The sequence below is a fragment of the Stegostoma tigrinum genome, chromosome 23 (genome assembly GCF_030684315.1).
Source record: "Stegostoma tigrinum isolate sSteTig4 chromosome 23, sSteTig4.hap1, whole genome shotgun sequence".
NCBI lineage: Eukaryota > Metazoa > Chordata > Chondrichthyes > Orectolobiformes > Stegostomatidae > Stegostoma > Stegostoma tigrinum.
In genome coordinates, this window is record NC_081376.1 from 38145782 (window position 1) to 38170416 (window position 24635).

Below are 24635 nucleotides of genomic sequence, written 5' to 3' on the forward strand. Positions count from 1 at the left end.
CTAGACAATTCCCAGGGAATCGGCTACGTTTGGCATTCTGCAGGGTCAACTCCAGTAAGTGCTGTTACAACAACTGTCTGGCCATTGGAATATCCAGACCAACGCCTCTACACAAAGGCAACCGTGAATAGTGAAATAAAGTCAAAATTGCTCAGCAGGTCTGGCAGGATTTGTGAAGAGTGAAACGTGGAGAACATTCTGATCTTTGACCCATCACCAGCCTGGGTCAGAACGTCTCTGATGAGTGATCACGAACACAAAATGTTAACATTATTTCTCACTGCGGATACTGCCGTGCTTTGAGTATTTTGAACATTTTCTGTTTAAATCAAACAGCTCTTCCATTGCTTTATTAGAGTTAAGTGATTGTACTTCAGCTAGAGGCCTTGAGCGCAGACTAAACTATGAATTTTCCGTAATCAAAAAAGCAAAGAATTCAGAAAGAAGGATTTGTAAAGACAAGTAAAATTATGAGCGATTAGGAAAAGTGAAAGAGGGACAGAGAGGCAATTCCTAGAAATGGAAAAGTGGTAAACAAAGTCTGACAGAAACAGGAAAGTAGATGGAAGGGAGTAATGAATATTTTAAATTTGAAATATTTCCATTGAGAACTAAAGTAGGTGTGAGAAGGTGGTCTTGCTGTGGACAAGTGCTCATGTTACTTGTTTAATTGATGAGAAAGTCAAAAGCAAAGTGCAATGAAAAGAAATATGGTCCTATTTTTCTAAATAAACAAAGTCTAGCTTGATCCTCCTGGGACTGTAATTGAAGGATCCTACTCCTGTTCTATTTGACCCCAGTCCTTCTGGCACTGTGTATGTAGTGTATTTACTCAGCTACATCTGGCCTGCATCTGACCTTCTAGGAGCAACTGGGGACTGGCAATTTGAAGCCATGCTACTCAAATTTGTTTTCCTAAGACTGAAAAACCTTCCTGGAGGTAACTAAGGGGCCTGTAATGAAACAAAGGTTACTTATGTGCAGTGATACTGTGTGGCTACAAATGATCAAGACTCTAATGAATGCCAGAGACCTGAGGGTGTTGTAGCCTAACAGTTAATTTACTGGGACTGGTAATCCAGAGGCCTTGATTAATGGTCTGGACAGACATGAATTCAGTTGCGCCCACAGCAAGTGGGGAATTGAAACTAAATTAATTAAATAAAATCTGTAATGAAAAACTTATTTCCAGTGATTACTGAGAATGAAATCACTGTGTTGTTGTCAATTCCCCATCTAGTTCACTAATGTCTTTTGAAGGAAGGACGTTGCTGTGGGTCTGGTGTCACCATATAGGCCAAACCAGGTAAGTATGGCAATGTGATTGACCCTGAACCATCTTCTATCATTACCTAGCCGTATTTAAGAAGGTGGCTCACCATCATCTTTTATGGCAATTAGGGATTGGCATCGGTGCCGAAGCAATTGTTTATTGCTCATGTCCCTCGAATGTATTAATAGTAAATCTGTATGATTTACTATCCAGCACTGTATAGCTGAGCTGTACAGGCTAAAGGCTATAGGAATGAACCCAAGTGAGCTGAAATATTTTAATATCAGAGCTCCTGTTCCAACTGGATGCTGCAATTGCTAGTTGATTAAGGGAAACTTGGGTGAGGGTTGTTATTTTACAGAGCTATGGTGATTTGACAGCTGGACAGAGTTGTGGCAACCATTTAATTGGGCTGTGTAAGGTTAAGTATTTAAAACCTTAAACAAAAAAGGAATGTTTTATCAGGAGGCGTATGGGAAAGACTAAACAGCCTTGAGGCTCCCTACTCAAGATAAGGGAAAGTTGAAAGATAACCTGAAAGGGACTTTTGAAGTAATGAAGGGCTTTGACACATTAAATGCAGAGAATATTTATGGTAACTTGGGTTTCCAAGATTGCATCTGGTCCTCATCAATATAGAGAGGTCACTAATATATTTAGGATACAGTAAAGTGTTAATCCTGGAATGTAAATAGTCATCTTACAGAAGTGATGGAAAAGATCAAAAGACTACAGTCCCTAGAGAGAGATGATCCTGTGGATAACCCTAACAGTGTAAGTAGTTTGTAGAATATTAAATATAGAAGGAATCTAGCCAGCTGTCTACACAGCCCAGATCCTTACCCAAGATGACTTCTTCCACCATGAAACAGACAAGAGAAACTCCTTCACTTAAAGAGTGCTTGGGATTTGTATCTCTGAGTAGTTGAGATATATGCGAGAGATGCATTCAAAAGGAAGCCAGATAAGCAAATTGGAGTATGGAGGTAGTGAAGGGGAGGACAGAGAGGAGGAAATTGAGTGACGTGCTGGTGGTGTTAGAGTAGGATGGATGGGAAAGGTTTCATGTGGAGCATAAACGCTAGCATAGATCAATGGAATCTGTTGTAAATTTTATGCAATGTATTACTGTCAGCTCCATAGATATATAAAAATTAATTCTGATGAAAGTTACTACATGTCACCTGGGGATGCTAATATACATTTATTCCTGTTGTAATTAAGCCAGATAAACTAGAAGGGAAGAATTATGTGTGAGAGAGAGATGAGGTTCAAATTATTCCCTAGTTCTTTTCCCAAAATCCTCATGGGTTTTTCAGACACATTGAAGTCTGTTCATTTCATCATGTGCTGGGAAGTTTGTTTGAAAGTAAATGCCAGTTGCAGTTGGGGTTATTGGATTACGATTCAATGAAATACACAATTCGAAGAAAGCAACATTCTTCAAACCTTTTTGTTTTTGAAACAGTTACAGAATAGAATAGTTTTATGCACATGTGCTTTTTACAAGCTTATACAACCATAGGAATGAGTTAAAAACCTTTTTGGCTGTAACATCAACAATAGACCAAAACAGGCTAGCTGCAATTTACATCTCGTGTTGGAAAGAGGATAGTGAAGGGTAGACTCAAGTCATCTCTTCGCAATTATATCAAAATCAGTACATACGTATGTATATAGCACCTTTTTAAATGTGAGTTAAAAAAAACAATAGTGCTTAACAGGAAAATAAGTGGACTAAATCTTCCCCGAGCTGTGTTCAGATAGTAGGGTAGGTAACAAAAGCTTGATTTGATTTAGGAGGTCATTTTAAGGAGTGTATTTAAAAAGGGATGGGATCGGTGGGGAAAGAGTTTTGGAAATAGACAGCTCCAGAGCTTGGCATCCAAGTAGCTGAATCCCAGATTCCCTGCAGTTTGGAAGCAGGCCATTTGACACATTTGAGTCCATGTAGACCCGAGGGGCATCCCACCCAAACCCATTCCCTTGCCCTATCCCTGTAACCCTGCATTGCCCTTGGCTAATCCAGCTAGCCTGCACATCCCTGGGCACTATGGACAATTTAGCATGGCCAATCCACCTAACTAGCACATCTTTGGACAATGGGAGGAAACTGGAGCGCCCAGCAGTAACCCTCCTAGACACAAGGAGAATGTACAAACTCTACTTAGACAGTCACCCGAGGGTGGAATCGTATCCCAATCTCTGGTGCTGTGAGGCAGCAGGCCTAACCACTGAGCCACCATGCTGCCCTGAAGGCAGATGAAGTGTTGGACACCCATCATTTGGTCAGAATTAGTAGGGTACAGAGATTGGAGACCTGTGGGAGTGAAGGAGGTTATTGAGACAAGATGTAGTGAGGCCATGGAAGAGTTTGAAAACAATATTGCCAGCTGAATTAAAATTACAAAAGAAATTGCTGAAGCAAAGCAAAATATGTTTTATCAGGCCTAATCTTCCCCCTCTTATCATGCTTGAAGACGTTGGGATCCAGTATAATGAGAAATAGGCCCAGCAGCTATTGAAGTTGGCAGATGCTTTGGCATATTTTCAAATTGTCCAGTGTTTGAGTTGAATAATGAGCAGTTATGCAAAGCCAATGTTTTCGTAACAATTCCTATTTTAGCAGCTTCAGATTCCAGTGAGAGGCACAATAGTCCTGTCAAAAGCACAAGGCTAATTATGTGTGGGGTGTGAATAAATAGAAAGTTGCCTACAGCCTAGTCAGTGACCTTGAGGAAAAATAATTTAATCGTTTTATTAAAAAGGCCTCTGAATCCAGTGGATGCATTTTCCTATGCAGTTCACAAGTGTAAAGTCAATATTTAGTTTGCCTCATTGATAATGCATCACGTCCGCAGCTGTTTTGTGCTCATGTGCTGGATGAGTGTGCGTGTGTACCCATGCTTAGTAAAATCTCTAATTTTCTAATCAGTCTGTTCAGAGATGTTATTACATATCTCTGGCACAAGTGGTTCTTGATCCCAGGTCTTCTAGCCCAGAGGTGTAGGGGACATGCTCACTCAGCCACAAGAGCTTTTTTCTCCTTTCCCTTTTATTCCCTTTCTAAAATATTCTTTCTGTGATCGAGGTGATCATGGTTGAGTGTGCCCATTTGTCTAACTTGAGTTCACTGATCCAAAGGGATTCTAATGTCCCCCTGTTTCATCAGGCAGTTTGTCTCCAGTAATTGAAATGTTTAAGGTTAACGATGTTTTAAATTACTAGTAAAAAATCTATTAATGGTTAAAAATGATTATTATAGTTAATAGAGTAGGTAGAAGCTCTCACTGCGGTGATGGGGAAGGTTAGTTTTTGAAACCGGGATTGAACCTCAGCATTAGTGCTGGGCAATGGAGGGGTACTGTATGGAAGCACTTTACACAAAGGCTGAACTCTACTGTTTTATTCCCAGGAAGTTGTTGCAAAACTGAAGATTGGAAGATTTTTGTTAAGCCAGGATGATAAGTATTACAGAACTAAGGCAGATAGGACTAGGCCTTTTGAGCCTGCCCAATTTTCAATGTGATCATGGCCGATCAACCAACTCTGTCTCCTGATGGAGATTAGATAGCAATCAGCTGTGATCCAGTTTAATGATGAAATAGGCAGGAAATGCTGAATGGTCTCCTTCAGTTTCTACATTCGTTGTACTACCTGGAAGTCTATTCCATGCAATGTTCGTTCCTTGTAAACCAAGAATTAAAGGTTGGAATTTAATTGATATAAAGCTAGCCATGCTCCAGTTAGCCCTTTGGGAGCCCCTAAAGGATTGAGAGCCCGTCAGACTCATTCCTTCACATTTGTTAGTCCCCTGGCTCCTTTTTTAAGGGATATTTTCCCCCATATGGGATAGTTAGTTATCCCTGGGCACTGCTGGTCAATAAGAGGCTGACAGTCTTTCAGTGACCCCAGGAATGGTGACCACTGCCAAAAAACATAGGAGGCCCAGGCATAGAATCGGATAAGTGGGAATTAGTTCACAGAGCCAGGTGGGGTCCTGACATGGGGATGGGTGTTAACAATTTGGGTTGACAGTGGTCTTCACCTGAGTGACTCATAGAATCCTTACAGTGTGGAAAAAGCCCTTCAGCCCAACGAGTCCACACCAACCCCCAGAGCATCCCACCCAAACCTATTCACCTATAACCCACGTAATCTGCACACCCCGAACACTGTGGGGAAATTTTAGTTTGACCTATCTACCTAGTCTGCACATCTTCAGTGGATCTCTCCATTGGGTGTGAGCTTCCCAAGTGGAAAGGACCTCGTCAAATAAATCAGGAACCTCCCCTTCAGAGTTGACCTAGCTGGTTTCCCACAGTCCCTGTCCACCTTGTAAAATTTAAGATTCCAAACTTAGACCTCAAGTTAATAATGGGAAGGTCATCCTTGTGTTCTCCCACCCTGAACTAAATCAGACAGAGTTGGAAGAGTGTGTTATGGACTTCCAAACCCAGCTTCAAGACCCCAGCATCTGTTACTGAAAAACTAAAACCTAAAATCCTGTTTTTTTTTAAGATTAGATTATCTACAGTGTGGAAACAGGCCCAACAAGTCCACACCGCCCCTTGAAGCATCCCACCCAGACCCATTCCCCATTAACCCACACACCCCTGAACACTACGGCCAATTTAGCATCGCCAATCCATCTAGCCTGCACATCTTTGGACTGTGGGAGGAAACCCACGCAGACACGGGGAGAATGTGCAAACTTCACACAGTCACCCGAGGCTGGAATCAAACCCGGGCCCCTGGCACTATGAGGCTGCAGTGCTAACCACTGAGCCACTGTACTGCCCCTAAAAGATTCTAGGGTTGCTTGACCCCACCCATTCAAGTTGCTTCTATTATTCCAAGTTGTTTTTTTAAAAAAATGCTGAAATCTTGCAAGCTGTCTGTTTTATTGGATTCAAATAGACAGCTCAGCATCTCTGTCTTAAAACCTCTCTTCAAAAAAAACAGGTCAAAATACACCTCTTTAAAGCCATAGTATGGTCACAGTGGCAGGAAGCCCACCTGAGACTTTGCTACTCAGTCAACAGGGGCATTAAATCTTTGCCCATAGGGGTATTCTCCCCAGTGGGAGGTTATTTGGCCTATGATATTTGAGAAGGCGTACTTGAGAGACTTGCAACACAGATGACAGTCCAAAAATATAAAACAGCTTCATTTACAGGTTGGCTAAAATTTTAAGTTTATTCCTGACTTTTATGGGGAGAACATATTAGAATGTTTTACTTGCTGACCATGCATTACCCTTGTAAAAGAGGATTGATGTGTGTTATTTCCCTGCTCTGTACTAATGCATTGATTTTTGGATTCCAGTTTATCACCAGAAAATTTGTTGTCCAGTGTATGCTTGACCATGTATTGAACTATTTCCTGGTCTCGTTCCAGCCAAAAACCAGACTAACAATGAATTGCCAAACATCACTATGTGTTGTAAATAGAAACAAAAGTTATACATGATGCACCCTGAAGGGCAAAAAAAAAGATGCTTTTCTCTTGAGGACAGAAAGACAAAGGAAATTGGGTCAGTCTACTTAGCTCAGTGATCTTTTTGTATTTGAGTAGGATGGCACCATTAATCAACGTCATTAAAAACTAAAGGTTCTCGTCCTGAATCTACATAGTGTGCTGAACAGGCGTCAGCATAATGACAGTACACACCCTGCCTGCCTCCCAGTTCCAACACAAAGTAGTCATTAATAATAATTTGCACATATTTATTTTTTAACCACTGAAGGGGGTCTTGTTTAAAGCACTCTGGACTCTGAGTTATCTGTGTCTGATTTTACTTTTAAATATGGCTGTCCCATGACAAAGGGAGTGGCCATGGGCACCCGCATGGGCCCCAGCTATACCTGCCTCTTTGTAGGTTACGTGGAACAGTCCATCTTCCGCACCTACACAGGCCCCAAATCCCACCTCTTCCTTCGGTACATTGATGACTGTATCGGCGCCGCCTCTTGCTCCCCAGAGGAGCTCGAACAGTTCATCCACTTCACCAACACCTTCCACCCCAACCTTCAGTTCACCTGGGCCATCTCCAGCACGTCCCTCACCTTCCTGGACACCTCGGTCTCTATCTCGGGCAACCAGCTTGTAACTGATGTCCATTTCAAGCCCACCGACTCCCACAGCTACCTAGAATACACCTCCTCCCACCCACCCTCCTGCAAAAATTCCATCCCCTATTCCCAATTCCTCCGCCTCCGCCGCACCTGCTCCCATGATGAGGCATTCCAAGTTCTTCAAGGACCGCAACTTTCCCCCCACAGTGGTTGAGAACACCCTTGACCGTGTCTCCCGCATTTCCCGCAACACATCCCTCACACCCCGCCCCCGCCACAACCGCCCAAAGAGGATCCCCTTCGTTCTCTCACACCACCCCACCAACCTCCGGATACAACGTATCATCCTCCGACACTTCCACCATCTACAATCCGACCCCACCACCCAAGACATTTTTCCATCCCCACGCTTGTCTGCTTTCTGAAGGGACCACTCTCTCCGTGACTCCCTTGTTCGCTCCACACTGCCCTCCAACCCCATATTAAGCAGAGGTTCACCTGCACATCTGCCAATGTGGAATACTGTGTCCATTGTACCCGGTGTGGCTTCCTCAACATTGGGGAAACCAAGTGGAGGCTTGGAGACCGCTTTGCAGAACACCTCCGCTCGGTTCGCAATCAACAACTGCACCTCTCAGTCGCGAACCATTTCAACTCCCCCTCCCGTTCCTCAGACAACATGTCCATCATGGGCCTCCTGCAGTGCCACAATGATGCCACCCGAAGGTTGCAGGAACAGCGACTCATATTCCGCTTGGGAACCCTGCAGCCCAATGGTATCAACATGGACTTCACCAGCTTCAACATCTCCCCTTCCCCCACTGCATCCCAAAACCAGCCCAGCTCATCCCCTCCCCCCACTGCATCCCAAAACCAGCCCAGCCTGTCTCTGCCTCCCTAACCTGTTCTTCCTCTCACCCATCCCTTCCTCCCACCCCAAGCCGCACCTCCATCTCCGACCTACTAACCTCATCCCACCTCCTTGACCTGTCTGTCTTCCCTGGACTGACCTATCCCCTCCTTACCTCTCCACCTATCTTCTTTTCTCTCCATCTTTGGTCCGCCTCCCCCTCTCTCCCTATTTATTCCAGAACCCTCACCACATCCCCCTCTCTGATGAAGGTTCTATGTCCGAAACATCAGCTTTTGTGCTCCTGAGATGCTGCTTAGCCTGCTGTGTTCATCCAGCTTCACACTTTATTATCCACATTCTGTCTGCCCTTTTGGGTTGATGCAAAAGCAACTGTGACACTGTTACCAGGAAAAAAGCCGAAGCGTTGTCACCAGTGACCAAGTCAATAATTACCCCAATGTCAATATCAAGAAAACAAATTTTCTATTCAATGTCACATTGTTCTGTGGGTGGTTGTTCTGCAGAAATGGACTGCCGCATTTCCTACACTGGAATGGTGATGAGGCGTGAGGCCATCCAACTGCTAAGGAGTCCACACTGTTCAGTTGTGTTAGCTTCTGGTTCTGGATGTGGCTGTTCTGCACTGACCTCTGAGATCCCCACAACATTAGGAAGTATGAGAAACAACAAAGACAAGGATCACATTTCTTTGACTTGAAAAATAGACACCATTAGCTATAGATTGCTTCCGACATCCTAAAATTATAAAAGGGGATATACAGTGGCCTGGTACAGAACAGTTTCTGTGCTGTAAAATGTCTATGATTCCAATTAATTATCATCAAAGTCTGATGTGACTGTGAGATTTTCCTAGTTTCCAGGTTTTCAGTTCTTCAGGATTGTTCTGGTGGCTCATTATTACCACCTTTATTTATGTCTCTGAACCAGTAGGAACTCTCCTTAAAATAATACGTAGTGAAAATCCATGATAATGCCATCGCCAAGGCCTGGCAAGTCAAATTGAATTATTAGTGGTGGAAGGTTAATCCCAAAGAGAGAAATCAGAAAAACTCATGAGTGGCACATACTGGCCTGACACAAGTTAGGTCAACTTCAGTTTGGAAGATAGATTGAAGAAGTTGGGACTGTTATCCTTGGAGACAGGTTTTCAAAATCACAGGCCGTGAAGCTGTTCATAAAAGAAAACAGAATGAGAGGGCATAGATTTAAAGTGATGTGCAAACAAAACAATGACAGTTTTGAGGGAAAATTTCTTTCGTACAGGGAGTAGCTAGGGTTTAGAATGTGCTACGAGGAAATGTGATGGAGGCAGGTTCTGGTAATGTTGCAGTGCAGAAAGTGTGCCAATTGGTAAACAAAGTAATTATTTATGGACTGCAGCAGTTCAAGGGGCCAGCTCACGGCTATCTTCTCGAGGGCAGCTAGGGATAGTCAATGAACTTAGCTGATTAGCCTGCTGTATGACTAATGTTTCTGTATTATTGGTGTCCGTTTCACTAATGTACTTGAGTTTTGGCTGTCTGCTTAATTTTATTGAAACAAAGAACTGTGCTGAATTCAAACCTATGAGTTGCATGTCCTAAAAACAACTGAAACAAGATTTGCCGGTTTAAAACAACAATGGAAATGAGGCATAAGAGGATTGCTTGAAATTGTAATATTTGTACCTGAGGCTCAGAAGAAGATGGCATTTTGGAGTAAATTTTTGCAATATAGATGAGTGAGCTGTTAAACTGTGGACCCATCTGACTATTATACTAATTAGTTACATTGGATTTGCTGCTTAGAAAAAAACCAAGGTCCATTTAGTTTGTCTTCCATCACCTTGGCCATTTCCTAACACATGGGGTTGTTAATCCCAGCAGTCGGTTTATAACAGACCAAGGCACGAGGCAGAGTAAGCCTCATTGGTGGAGAACTTCAGGAATTATGAGTCCAAAACTCAATTATTCCACCCATATATATCAAACTTATTAGGCATGTCTCAAATTAATCCAAATTTTTTAAGTCACTTTTTTTTAAAGCAGGTGAATGTCAAATAACCAAATCGTAGAATCCCCACAGTGTGGCAACAGCCCCCTCGGCCCAACAAGTCCACAGAGAGCATCCCACCCAGACCCGTCCCCCAACTAATCAACACATCCCTGAAAACTCCAGTAAAGAGTAGGAAGTTTGTCTGCTCTCCAACAAATTGGTTTTTGGAATTTAGCTGCAGAAGTCTATGACTTGGTATAGTGGAGGCTCATGGTATCTGAATATTTTGAGATTAAAAGCAAAATGCTATTTTTAATTTTGGAATGTGCTGAAACCATAAATATCTCATGAAATCTGATAATTACATCAAGTAAGAGAGAGTTGTCAAAAATAGGCACCAGTGATTAATGTGCTTTACATAAAAAAAAAATTATTATGTGAGCTGTTATAATGGAGAATAATTTGGAACATGGGACTTGTAAAGAAGTATCTGGCTGAGCCAATACTATATCTCTGGCTGCAGGCTGTATATAAATACTGGGAGCAATTTGCTTGTAAGGTAATGTTCAGTTATGAATTACATCTAACGCCCAGAGATCAAACAGACTTTGATTCTCGTGTGACTGATTTGCTAATTGCTCCCACTTAGAAATGTGTACAGCAGAATTTTTCTTGTTTTTTGTTGCTGGAAAATTACTTATTTCCTAGCAAGTGCTTCACAGTAAATGTTCCGATAGAATAAAACACAAAATCAGAGATGAATGTGACAGTGATGGAAAACTAGTCTTAAGAACACTGTAATTGGGGTAGGCCATTCATCCATTGAGCCCCTTCCATGATTTAATACAATCATTGCTGATTGAATACTTCAGTGCCTCCTATCATATTATCCTCCTAACCCTGTATACAGTTGATACCTAAAAATTTAACAGCCACCTTTCTAAATATACTCAAACTCACACCCCTCTGGTTTAAAGAATTCCAAAGATTTACTAATTTCTGAGTAAAGAAAATTCTCCTAATCTTGGTCCTAAATAGCATCCCCTAATTTTTAAATTGTATCCCATAGTTCTAGCCTCCTCAATTAGGATAAATGCAGATGATTTTCTTATTTATCCTGAAAGTATGTTGTAAATTTCTTTGAGATCACCTCATTCCTCAAAACTGCAGAGAATGTAGACTCAGTTTGCCCAATTTCTCGCCACAGGCTAGTCCTGCCATTCTGGGATTGGTGAACCTTTGCATTCCATCTGTTGCAATAATATCGTTCCTGAGATGAGACCAAAGCTGGACACGATACTCCAGGAGTCTGAGTTCTGTGCTGTTTGTCCTACATCCATCTAACCAGATTACCAGCTCATCTAACATCCTGTAATCCCACAGTGGTATAAAGAGTCTGTGCTCCATTCTTCATTGGAACGCTCCTAGTCATTACCAGTAAATCCCTCAGCAGCTCTTGGTCGTGATGGCTTTATTTACTTGCTAAAATGACTGCCATCAAGTTGATAGTTTAAGAATGTAGATGAGGAACATGTCTGGCCACAAATCTCGTGGGGGTATTCTTATTCGCTGCCCTTCTGATGGACGGTGCAAACCTATGGCAAATTTGTGCACTTTTTTTTAAACTTGGGTTTAAATACAGTGGAGTCGAATATCTCCATACTTTCCAGGGTTACAGCAGTTGAGTTAAGGGGGAAAGATACTGTTCCCAACTGATGGGAAGATCTGCTAATCTAACTTGTAGGTGGGTGAGTGAGTGAGGTTGGGACACCATCCAATGAATGCGACCAGCATCTGCAACTTGCCAGATTCTGTGACTGTTGCCTCATACCATGATCAGTTTCCAATAATTTCAACCTATTTTTAGCCTGGAGCAGATTCAAGGTGCTATAATTTGTATGTGCTTGTCTGTTATTTGAGAGGAAGTAAGTGGTGCTTTTTCTCTTTCTGTTGTTTGGTCTATTATATTCATTATATCTGATTATGCCAGCCTGTGGATCAAAGGTGCCTTTCCACTGTGCCATCACTGTGTGGCATTGCACAACACAAGACTATGAATTTAAAATGAAAGCAGTGGATAGGACTGAAAGTCTATAGAGTCATAGTGAATGGGAACAGACTCTTTGGTCCAATTTGTCTGTGCTGATCAGACATCCTAATCTGATCTAGTTCCATTTGGCACATATCCCTCTAACCCCTTCCTTTTCATGGCACCCATCCAGGTGCCTTTTAAATGTTGTAAGTTGATGTGATGTAAATGGACTTGGAAAACAAATGTGATAAAGTTCCAGATAACAGGCCTGTTGATTAAAGTTGAAACCTATGGAATGACAAAAAGTAACAGAATGGGCACAAAGCTGGCTTGAATGACAAGAAAGAGAATACTGTGGTGGCGACAGTGCTTTTTGGACTTGAGGAAGATGGGCAATTGGGTTCTCTGGTTAGTATTGTGGAAGGGTCTGAAAAGGTTAGTATGAGTTGTCAGCTAACCTCATCCCACCTCCTTGACCTGTCCATCTTCCCTGGACTGACCTATCCCCTCCCTACCTCCCCACCTATACTCTCTCCACCTATCTTCTTTACTCTCCATCTTCGGTCCGCCTCCCCCTCTCTCCCTATTTATTCCAGTTCCCTCCCCCCATCCCCCTCTCTGATGAAGGGTCTAGGCCCGAAACGTCAGCTTTTGTGCTCCTGAGATGCTGCTTGGCCTGCTGTGTTCATCCAGCCTCACATTTTATTATCTCAGTTCATGAGTATCTTAGTTGTCGATGGATTTAATTCAGCCATATTTTATTGTGACCGTACCTCCAACAGCATATGGCATCAGTTGGCTGAACTCAGAACAAAACCAACTTTAAATAGTGTTAAAGAACATGAAAGCTCTATCTATTTTCAATTTGGAGATCATTTTTGACTGTCTTTTAAAGAATGGTTCCTCTTGTGAAATTGCGGGGCTGTGCCATTTCATGAGCACTAATGTCATTGAGTGACCTACCATCGAGTAAGTCTTTGAAAAATGCATTTCGACACGGAAAACAACAAAACATTTGTGTTCAGTAAATCTGTAAACTTATAATTCAAGGTTCAGGGCATGTTCTATTCTGTTCTGTTGAGGAAACTTGGAGTTTCTTTTCGAGAGGTTCAAGAGATGTAATTGACCATAGTAAATAGGAGTCTGGCTGATCAGGAGATTATTTGGAAACTGCGAAAACAACTATGCTCACTCGGATCACGTAGCAATGTGATTTTTGAAAAGTATTGAAATATTGAAAGACATCACTGCACCTGATTGTGTTTCTTTAGCCTGAAGCAGTAGCCATGGACCAGAAGATATGGATAAAGACTGGAATATCTATCATATATTTTCAATGTGGCAACTGATTTTAGCATATTCACAATTTTCAACAATAAGGACAGTCAGGCTGTAGTGGGCAAAGCTATGGAAAAGTGGGGCTTTGCTATACGCCTTAGATTACCCACCACATGCTTAATGGGAATAATGGAGGTGACTTTGCAAATGACAAATTTTTAAATGTTCAAGATTTGGGATAAGACGTTTGAACCATTGATTGGTAGCCAGGTCAAGAAGTAAGGCCTATTGATTGACAGTATGGGCTATGAATGTGGAGAACTAGAACACACAGTTCCAACACTGATTCGGGAAATACATTTTCAGAGGAAACATTCACATACAGTAAGAGGATTTTGTGCATTTATCCTGATGAAAATATTCCAACAACATCTCAGCATGAGAAAAGACTCCAAGCCAGCCGAGGCGACTGGGGAGCAGGGGTAATGGAGAGCATTTTTGGTCAAAGGATTTAAAGTTGATGATCCTATGATTAGGACGTGTTTGTGGTTATCAGTGAAATGGAAGAAAGAGTAATGAAAGAGACAAAATGCAGAATTATAGAATTGGGAAGAACTGAATGTATTCAGAGGCTGATGATTTGAGATAGAAAGATAACAAGGTGTAGAGCTGGATGAGCACAGCAGGTCAAGCAGCATCAGAGGAGCATGAAGGCTGACGTTCCGGGTCATGACCCTTCTTCAGAATAAAGACATTTTCCACAAACAAATTTTCTGAAGAGGGGGCTCAACCCGAAAAGTCAGCTTACTTCTCTGATGCTGCTTGGCCTGCTGTGTTCATCGACTCTATACTTTGTTGTCTCAGATTTTCCAGCATTAGCAGTTCCTACTATCTCATCGAGATCAATCTTCTTTGTCTCACAGATGGAATTATATGGAAGAGATAATGGGAACTGCAGATGCTGGAGAATCCAGCTCCATACTTTGTTATCTGGAATTATATGGAAAATGTCCTACTAGATGGAACCTATAAGGCTAAGGCTGGGTCAGTAACTAAAGCTTTGATGAATGTTGGGGGGGTGGGGGGGGGGGGGGGGGGGGTGAACAGATTTCAGGTGGACACTACCACAGTTGAAGTAGTTTTGAAAACCTTTTCTTGACCACCTTTCCTATGAAGTATAATTCTACAAGTACCAAAGTGGCTTTCCTTCAGGGTAACCTGCTCAAGTTGGAAGCATTCTTTCAACCCCCAAAGGAAACTTAGGAATAGATCAGGTGGCTCTGGAAATTGCACAAATTTGTTTAAGGGTTAAATAATGTTCCATGAGTCTGATACTTCTCAGCAAGGGCAGAGCAGTTAATGCTGAGGTGTTTGTGACTGAAGGTGGACATGGCAATGTTCTAGTGGCTTTATCCTTGAAAGCTTTCAGGCATCTTTGTGGTGTGTGAGAATGATTTTCTGTCAGAGAAGTGGGCCCCAATGACTCGGAAGAAAGGGTTAGCAATTGAATTCAGAAAGGATCCAAAATTGGCTGTCAAGCTTTGGAGGTTCAAATATATGGGATTGAAAATTAAGCAGGGTGAGTCAAATGTCATTCCACACTAAGAATTTTACGTGCAAAATGTAAATGCTATTGCAATTGGTCGTGCTAGATTTCATTTGAAAGATGAGGCTGCTACTTAAAATGAGATGGGACAGCTAAATGAGTGAGGCACATAGTCCAGACTAGACAAGATGCGAGTTTTGATTTTGGAACTTAAGCTGGCTTTGCGGGGGCGGGGGGGTGGGGGTGGCCGGCGGAGGGGTGGGGGGGGGAACAAAGATGGAAGATATCTTGAGAGTGATTAAAACCATTTTAAGCTCTTGAAATTAGAGAAGGTTGTACTGAATTTCTCACTTTGTATGATCCCAATATTATGAAGTTATTGATGCCTAAAACGCAAATATTGGTGGTGGATTTTTTAGTTCAGGAGGATTTGTGATATTTCTTGTGGGAGAAAATTGAAGAAGTTTCCCCTTGATATGGGGGGTTAAGAAAATAAGAATGGTGAAGAGCATGTTAGCTTCTGAATCTCTCTGGCTTTAAATGATGCTGATATGGCATTCTATTTGTCTAAGATTTTAGAATGAATGTAATAAGTAAAAAGGGACCGAAAGAACAATCGCAATAGAATCTTACATAGTTAAGATTGTCTAAGTGAAAGTAGAGCCATTTTAAAGAAAATATCTCTAACTTTAGGTGCATAGATGCTGGTATCAACTTAGAGAAGTGCCTTGGCAGAAATGTTGTTGAAAGGTCTATTAGAAAGATATTTCATTCTGTATAACAGCAGGAAGATATAATTGTTTTTAAATCTGTGTATCATTGTATATACACTCTTTTTGTTACTTGGGAGTGAGTCTAACAATGAGAAAATAAAGTCCCTCTGAGCCTCAAACAGGCCAGCTCCAGAGCTAATTTAGTACAGGTGATGTTCATTGGACTTCTGTATTTAAGAGCAGTGTTTGGATCCAAGTCCTACCGAGCCCAGAGGTGTGTAATAACATCACTGAACAGATTGTTGATTAGAAAAATGTTTTTTTTTAAATTTAAGAGCAGTGTTTATGCATAAGCTCTTGTAACACAGTGGTAGTATCTCTACCTCTGGACCATGTGACTTGGGTTATCCCACCCTCTCCAGAGGTGTCCTATACATCTTTGATTAGGAAAAAATATAAGATTGGAGTTCTCTTGGTAAACAACACTTGCAGTTGGCTGTTTGACTAATTTGATGGTGGGTCCTTTTTAAAGGGAAAAAAAGCTGAGCTCTTGAGGGTCTTGCAGCATAGTGGTAACATCCATACCGCTAGGCCAGAAAATCTGGGCTCAAATTTGACCTATCCTGGAGGTGTGTCACAATGTGTTGATTTAAAAGTAACCCCAGCACCTAGTTGTAATCACACTTGGGTCAGCAATGCTTGAGGAAAAGGAAAGCGGAGTTCTTTGCCAGTCGGGTGATTGGTTTCTGGACAAATGAAAGGAATCGGAGAATCGTAGAATCCGTACGGTATAGAAACAGGCCATTCAGCCCATTGAGTCCATGCCGAGCCTCCGAAGATCATAACCGTCCCCTAAACCTATCCCTGTAAACCTGCATTTCCCATGGCTGGTCCACCTAGCTTGCACATCCCAATATAGCATAGCAATCCACCTAACCTGCACATCTTTGTATGTGGGAAAGGTGAAAACATTTATATTTGTGCTATACTATAGATTTACAATAAAACCTTTTTTCTAACTTCCTTTAAAAGGTCTTTTGCTGCTTAATTTGACAATTGGATATCGCTATATAAAATGGTCAATGTAGAGTTGAATTTCTTTTCCCAGCTGCAACTCCTGTTGATGAAAAGTCTTTTATTCCTCCTGGCAGGCAACAGTTTGTGTCAAGGACAACCTTTTGGAAAAAATTATCTTTGTATATTGGCCTGAAGACAAACTGATAATAGCAAAGGAAACTGTTTGATGAAGTTGTGTAGTGCGTTTTCCGTCCCATATAGGGCACAGTTCCAATTAAGCCAATTAGTTTTTCTTAACCAAAAGTTGAACTATTGGGTGACTGAAGTGCAATGTGTACTGAAACACTTGACGTTTCCTGGTTGATGTGTTTGTGTTATTCATTTTATGCTGATGTCTCACTCATTGCCAAAAGAGAAGGCTAGACTTACACTCTGGGAGATGGGTGAAAAGACAATGAGACATTTAATTATAAAGTGCCATTCACAAACACTGGACATTCCCAAGTACTTCACAGCCTAAGGAGTAATTTTTAAAGTAGAGTCACTGCTATGCTGTAAGAAATGTCATATTGTAGGTGCTTTCAGTTAGAAAGATAAAGAATTCATTTATATTTAGCTTGGCGGAGTACCCAGCTTAAATTGATTTTAGTTTCAGTTGAAATTATATTAAATAGAGGTATACATGGAGGTTACAAACCAGTCTTATTATCCAGAGCTGGATTTAAAAAAATGACCTGGTAAATGGAAAAATACAAAACAAAATGCTGGAAAAACTCAACAGATCTGGCAATATCTTTGAGAAAGGAAGTGTGAGATGATAGATGGGGAAGTTGTCTCCCTCTGCAGAATTTTTACCTCCTTGACAATTGGGTTTTCTGCACCTATGTTAGCGTAGATGTTAAAATTAGCTACTGTTCATTAGAATTAAAATTGTTTAAAAAACGAGTATCCTGTTATCAGCGCTCTCATATTACATTCTAACAACTTCCCCTACAATGGATGTTGGGCTCCTTTCAGTTTTTCCTTCCTATTTTGAATAAGGGCATTACATCGACCCTTTACAATCCATCAGGACCCTTCCAAATCTAACAAATTTTGGAAGATTGTAACAAATGCCTTTACTTTCTCTGTAGCTACATCTTTTAAGGCTCAGTGATACAAACCATCTGATCCTGGAGACTTGTTAGCTTTTTGGTCTAATAGTTTTCCCAACAACTTCTCCTTGCCTTGTTTTAAGCTCCCCTTTCTCAATCATGCATTGATTTTCAAGTGTCTTTGGAAAGTTTTATTTTAAGTCCCCTGCAATGTAGACAGATGCAAAATACATTCTCGGCACCACTGTTATTTCCTTTTTCTCCATTACAGACTCCTCAAAACTCCAGTCCAAAGAGAAACAACACTAGTTTGTTTTTTATTTGCTTGTAAATGCTTGTTAAAACTCCTCTTACCTACTTTTGAAAGACTAGTTGAATTTCTTTCATTCTCTACCTCTCTGTCCCTTGTCAGCCTTTTTTGTGGTTCTTAAAATCTGCCCAATCTTCTGACCTGTCATTAATATTTATAGCTTTATTCAATATTTCTTTCAGTTTGATACTATCCTTCACTTTATTTAATCATGGGTGATGCATCCTTCTCACATTCTTTCTTTCTCACTGGGATCAATTTTTGCTGAGTTATTAAGCGTTTTTTTCTTAAGTACACCAATGTGTTTCTAATGTACTACCTTTTAACTCAATTTTCCATTTCACTTTAGCTGGCGTGGCCTTAAAATTCCTTTTATAGTTACTGTCATTCAGTAAAAATACTATCCCTAGACCCACATTTGTCCCCTTCAAACTGAATGTGAAATTTTATGATTGCTTTCGAGTGGAGACTTCTTTATCATGAGATTACTAATTAATTCCATCCCTGTGCAAGTTACTATGTCAAGAATAGCACATCACCTGGGTGGGTTTAGAATGTACAGCTCTAAGAAATTGTTTCAATACAACTTATGAACTAATTTTCCAGGCTACCTTTGCCATTTTGATTCGCCCATTCTACATGTCGATTAAAGTCACCCATGATTATTGCAGTCCCTTACTTTATGTGTCGTTTTTTTAATATTTCTTGTGTACTCTGTCCTATGGTGTAACTATTAGGGGGCCTGTAAACTACTGTCACAACGGGAATTTTACTTCTATATCGTATCCCTTACCCAAACAGATGCCCCATTTTGCTCTTTCTAGCTAAAATCATCTCTTGCTGCTGTACCATCATCCTTGATTAACAAAGCTACCTCGTCACCTTTTTTTTTTCTATCTTCCTGTCTTTTTGAAATGTCAAGTACCTTTTTCAACATTCAGGTCTCAGACTTGGTCACCTTGCACTTGTGTCTCTGCAACAACAGTCATGTCACACACATTTATGTCTACCTTTGCTGACAATTCATCTGTTTTGACAAAAATGTATGCATTGAGATGCAGAACTTTTAACTTGTTTTAAACCATTTTTGTAGTCTTTGGCATTATCTCCTGGAGCTTTCTTACATTTATACACCATGTCCCTTCCTGCCATTGTTGTCAAAATTATTATGCTGCTCTCTGACCTTGTAGTTTCCCTTTGATTTTCCACATCTCCTCTCACGTGATTCCTTCTCCCTGCTATTTTGTTCAAAGCCTGTTTCTACTGCCTTAGTTATTCCACTCCATTGATACAGCTGCCATTATTTCCAGTGCTGGTATCCATGAATCTAAGCTGATTTCTCCCATACCACTCTTTGCATCATACATTCATTTCTCTATTTACAGCAATTGGCTTGTGCCTTATGTAAAAATCAGAGATTCTTGAGCATCTGCTTTTTAATTTTAAGCCCACGGCTGCACGTATTCCTCACGTAGGACCTTCCTCCCAATCTTGCCTATCTCGTTGGTGCCCACATAGACTGCAGTAACTGGATCGTCCACCTCCCATATGTCTCAAACCTGGGCACCAGACAGTCAAAACAACCATCTAGACGCAGGCCCAGCTGTTTAGAATTGTGTTTGTCCACTTAACTGTACTGTCCCCTGCTACCATCACATTCTGACTGGACAGTTGGATAGCTTCCTGTAGCGTGGGGCTATGATTGGTCACTATTACAGGCCCCCTACTCTAATCTATAAACGTTCCAGGAACTTTGGAGAGTTGCAAAGGCAGAACTTTTTGCCCTGTTCAACTTTTGTTTTAAAAGTGGTCCTGAGGTTTGTTGTTGCAGTGAGGTACCGGAGAGTCCCCATGCTTTCAAAAAACATCTTGTTTTCTCATTATGTTGCAGGCACTGAATGGACAGACCAAAGAACTGTGCCCTCGGCTGTGCTGCATGCAGAAGTGCCAAAATGGCTATGGCTTTAACCTTCACAGTGAGAAAGCGAAACCAGGGCAGTATATCCGATCTGTTGATCCTGATTCCTGTGCTGCTAAAGCTGGCCTGCGGCCTCAGGACAGAGTTGTGGAGGTAACAAAACCGTTTCCAAACTCTCTATAACTTGGCATTGTTTATTATTGACCCCACTGCCTTTTTTTAAGACAGTTGGGATCTGATAGATGCTTTGTAAGAATCATGCATTTGCTGGTTGCCTCTTTGCAGGTGAATGGTGTGAACATTGAAGGGAAGAAACATAGTGAAGTTGTAGCTCATATCAAGGCCTGTGAGGAAGAGGCCAGGCTGTTGGTGGTGGATCCAGAAACAGATCAGTACTTCAAGAAACTTGGAATAACTCCAACTGAATCACACCTGAAAGGTGGGAATCACCATTAAACTTCATTCAGTCCTGTAAAAAGAAAATCAAGTACTTAATTCCATGCAATCCCTGCTTCATTATTTGAAGGGGCTGCTCTTCAGCTTCTGGTTCCGGCTATCATAGAAACAAACAGCACCAACATGAGGCCGTTCGGTCCAATAAACCTGTGCTGGTTCTTTGAAAGAACAATTGTACTTTGCCCAATACCATGCTCTTTTTCTTTTTGTATCCCTATATGTTCCACATCCCCAAGTACCTTGTGAAATTTCCTTATAAACTTGTTTATTGAAATCAGACCTGATTTGGTTCTGAAGAACAGTCACTACACCCAAAATGTTATCTCTGCTTTCTCTCCACAGATGCTGCCTGAGCTACTGAGTTTTTCCAACAGTTTGAGTTTGTTTTTGAAAAGCAGTAAGTTGCTGAGTAAAGCCTCTGGTGTCCTTCTCAGTGTGAATTTCTTAATAGCTAATTCAGCCCTGACTCTGACCTGGCAGTTACACAACCACTGCTATCACTGAACACGACGAGAGATTTTCTGTTCAATTGCATTAAATTAAATACATTAAATACATTACTAATGTATGTAGGTTTTTGTTTCACCCCTTTTGAGGGAACTGCACTAAACAATAAGGGAAAGTTTTGGAGGAAGTGAATGACTGACATTTCTAGGAGGCTTAACTGAATTCACCATCTTATAACATATGGATCTGGAATTTATACATGTAAATTCATAAATGGTACAAGTTGCCAAGAATGGAGATGAGAATGACCAAGGTTGCATCATTTTGGTGCTTCCAGCCTGAAGGTAAAATAGATGTGCCCCATACAGGATTGGAACTGAAATCCCAGAGATAGAAATGGTCACTGGCTTCCGCCCTTGGCACGCTGCTTTACAATAAAATTGTTGAAAAAATTAAGATTGCTGTACACTTGTCTTTAACAAGTCATCACTTCAAACCAAATGTTGGTGGGCCACAGCACATCAGAGAGAATTCAATTTCACAACTTGTTTTGGTGAGTTTTGAATTTGCAGAGTTGACTTTTGCTGGCGTTATCAACTTCCCAGAAATGCTCTGAAAGTTGTCATGACCTCTGTCATTTACTATAAGGAGTACTTTGGAAGATAAATTGAGATTTGTTGTTCCGTTCCAACTTACCACCTCCTTCTCATTTCAGGCCCTTTGCCACAACCACTGGCAAATGGATCTCCACGAACACAGGTGAGTAATGATTCAGGGATGTCTGGGATGTTTGATGCCGGAAGCAAATGTAATTCTAATTCTACACGTGCATATTGAATGTTGTGGATTAAAAATTTTTCTGTGGTTCTGTTGGGCTCATTTCAAAGCCCCGAAGAGACTCGTAGGTAGGGACTGCGCAGAATTAGGCCATTCAGCCCAACCAGACTGTGTCAGCATTTATGCTTAAACTCTTCCCAGTCTTATTGACATAATTCTCAGTTCTCATCTTCCAGTACAATTGCCTAGCTTGCCCTTAAATATATGCCTGTGCTAGTGAGTTCCATATTGTCACCCCACACTGGGTAAGAGAGAAGCCCCGTGATCTGGCCAGACTATAAATGAGTTTACCTTCAAGTAATGTAAATAAGCGCTAAACCAGACAAAGTCAGTGATCTTGTAGTAATGTAAGTGGTTAGTAATATTATGCTTCAAGGCATCTGTCTCACCAGGAACACAGTCTTTATGATAATATGATGAGAGCTAACATTTGGGTTAACACTCAGATCACATTATACAGGCTGAGAAGCATGATTCTTGAACCCAAGACAACCTGACAGCAAATAGGCTCTAAAAGCTAATAGTGGCAGCTAGTTGCTGCCTAAGAAGTGATGATAACAGTGGAAGTTTGAAGAGGACTTTTTCCTAACAATAATTCCTCATCCTCCATTTACATTCAGAAATGAAATTACAACTGCAAACAAGACAAAAGTGCTAAAACCTGCGCTGAAGTTCAGTACCTCATAGATGAAAAAACGTTAGTGAATACTCTCTGAGATAGTAAGAACTACCAATGCTGGAGTCAGAGATAAGAGCATGGTGCTGTTAACAGTGTGGAGCTGGAGGAATATAGCAGGTCAGGCAGCATCAAAAAAATTTTTCTGAAAAAGTGTCCCGACCAAAATGTCAGTTTTCCTGCTCCTCTAATGCTTCCTGGACTGCTGCGTTCCTCCAGCTCCACACTGTTATTAGTGAATACTCTAGCTCTTTTTAAAAGCAAGAATGGGAGGTCAGAACCAATCTGATTTTTTTTTTAAGAAAGGGAGTTTTGCAGTTGCTGAAGGACAACTCAAGAAGCAAGCCTAGAACAAAGTACGCAAGGAAAGACAAAGTTTTCTATATTAATAAGACCTTATCTGTGTCCAAATGTTGGTCAGTCACATGAATATGCTTTTTAGTGCAAGAACAAGGCGTGCATGACAATTTTTTTTTATTTAACACATGTGCTGCCTCCACGCATTCTAAAGCAACCACCAATAAAAGAAAAGAGAAACTAACAATAAACTACAAAAATCCAAGAAAAAAAATGCAATTTTTTTTATGCTAGTATTTTAAAGAGCATAAAGTGGAGAGCAAATATCCAAGAATGGTTTATCATCCTGTTGATATGATCACAATTCTGGTCATTTAATGAAAGACTCAATCTTCACTTCCTGGAAAAACAAATAACTGATAAAGAAGGATAGGTGACAATACCCCATCTTGCTTTAGGAGTTGAGGGATTTAGAGGATTACCTTTTTAGAATTTCTAATGATGGTCACACAGGTCCCGACTAAATTTTCCACACTTCGCAAATTAAATTTGAGTCAGCCACAGGATGTAGAGGCTTGGGTTCGTGCTGTATCGACAACACTTTGTGGACTGGTGTCAAGGTATAGGTACTGAATGTGATTTCACTGAAGTAACTTGCTTGAGAGTCTTATGGAACTGCTCATTGGCTCTACACATGTCAGATACATCAGAAGAACACATTTGGTCAAACCCAAAAATCTCGCACACTATTGGATGAAGGATGTGAATTCAAAGCAATAGTTGCAAGCCCAAAATATCCACAGCTGTTTCAGCTGTGACTACCATCAATCAGTTCAAGAAAACATTGAAAACCTGTATGAAATGTGGTTTTTGTCTCGCCCACCAAAGCAGTATCCAGCATTTTGTTACATGCAGAGTATAGCTTGTGGAAGAGGATGTTGGATTTCTTCACGTTTTAACCCCAATTTTCTAAGAACACCTTAAGTGCAATACATGCTCCATGGCAGCACATGAAGGGGAGTTACCAAGGAACAACAGCAAAGACATTTCCAAAATTCAATCCATTGTATGCAATCATGCCAATGAAGTCCAAGAACTACACACAATGACATAGTGTACAGACACCAGTCAGTACAGGAGGAGTTGTACGCTCATCTCCCCTTAAATTCCTCCCACATTTGTTTTATTCTCCACTCTTCTTGACAGCGTTCTATGGGGCACTAATTCAACCTCAGTCAGTTCTCTATATTGAATAATTACAGTGCAGATAATTATTGATTTTATTTTGTAAATTTCTAATCCATGTTAATATGGGAATTTGCTTCTCTTGCCTGAGGCAGCAACATGTACAGTTACATGTGATGAGAAACCGTTTCAGTCCTACAGTATGCTTCTTTGTGCGTTCAGAATAATCTTTACTATGGAAGTCCTCAGCCACTGATAGTACGCTAGTTCTTAAATTGTGGGGGTTATATGAGTTCCTTATGTCGTAATTAGAATTTATAAACTCCTTGGGGCATTTTACTACATTGTAGGTACTATACAACAGCAAAATTTTTGATCTACTGAAGCAGTGACTATCTCCAACCAGAGGTTACCTTTTCCATAAATACATTTTAATGATCTTTTAACTTACCAACTAATTGGATCAAGTGGATCACATTGTACTTTTGTTATATTAAGTATCACGGTCTGTTAAATGACACCAGTGACATTGTAAATAGCCATCCAGATTATTTTGCTTCTAATTATCTACTTATTTAGTTTCTGTGAGAAGTGGCGTGTCCAGTTTTGTGTAGAAAGATGTTTAGTGACA

At 40.9% G+C, this 24635-nt stretch overlaps 1 protein-coding gene across 1 annotated transcript in view; it reads left to right on the plus strand.

Moving 5' to 3' along the window:
* Positions 1 to 24635, plus strand: part of LOC125462269 (Na(+)/H(+) exchange regulatory cofactor NHE-RF2) — a 117732-nt gene that overhangs the window by 88729 nt on the left and 4368 nt on the right. Inside the window, exons 3-5 of the mRNA XM_048552109.2 lie at positions 20080 to 20259; positions 20392 to 20545; positions 21725 to 21768. Of these exons, the coding sequence (XP_048408066.1) occupies positions 20080 to 20259; positions 20392 to 20545; positions 21725 to 21768 (378 nt within the window). The remainder of the gene's footprint in view (positions 1 to 20079; positions 20260 to 20391; positions 20546 to 21724; positions 21769 to 24635) is intronic.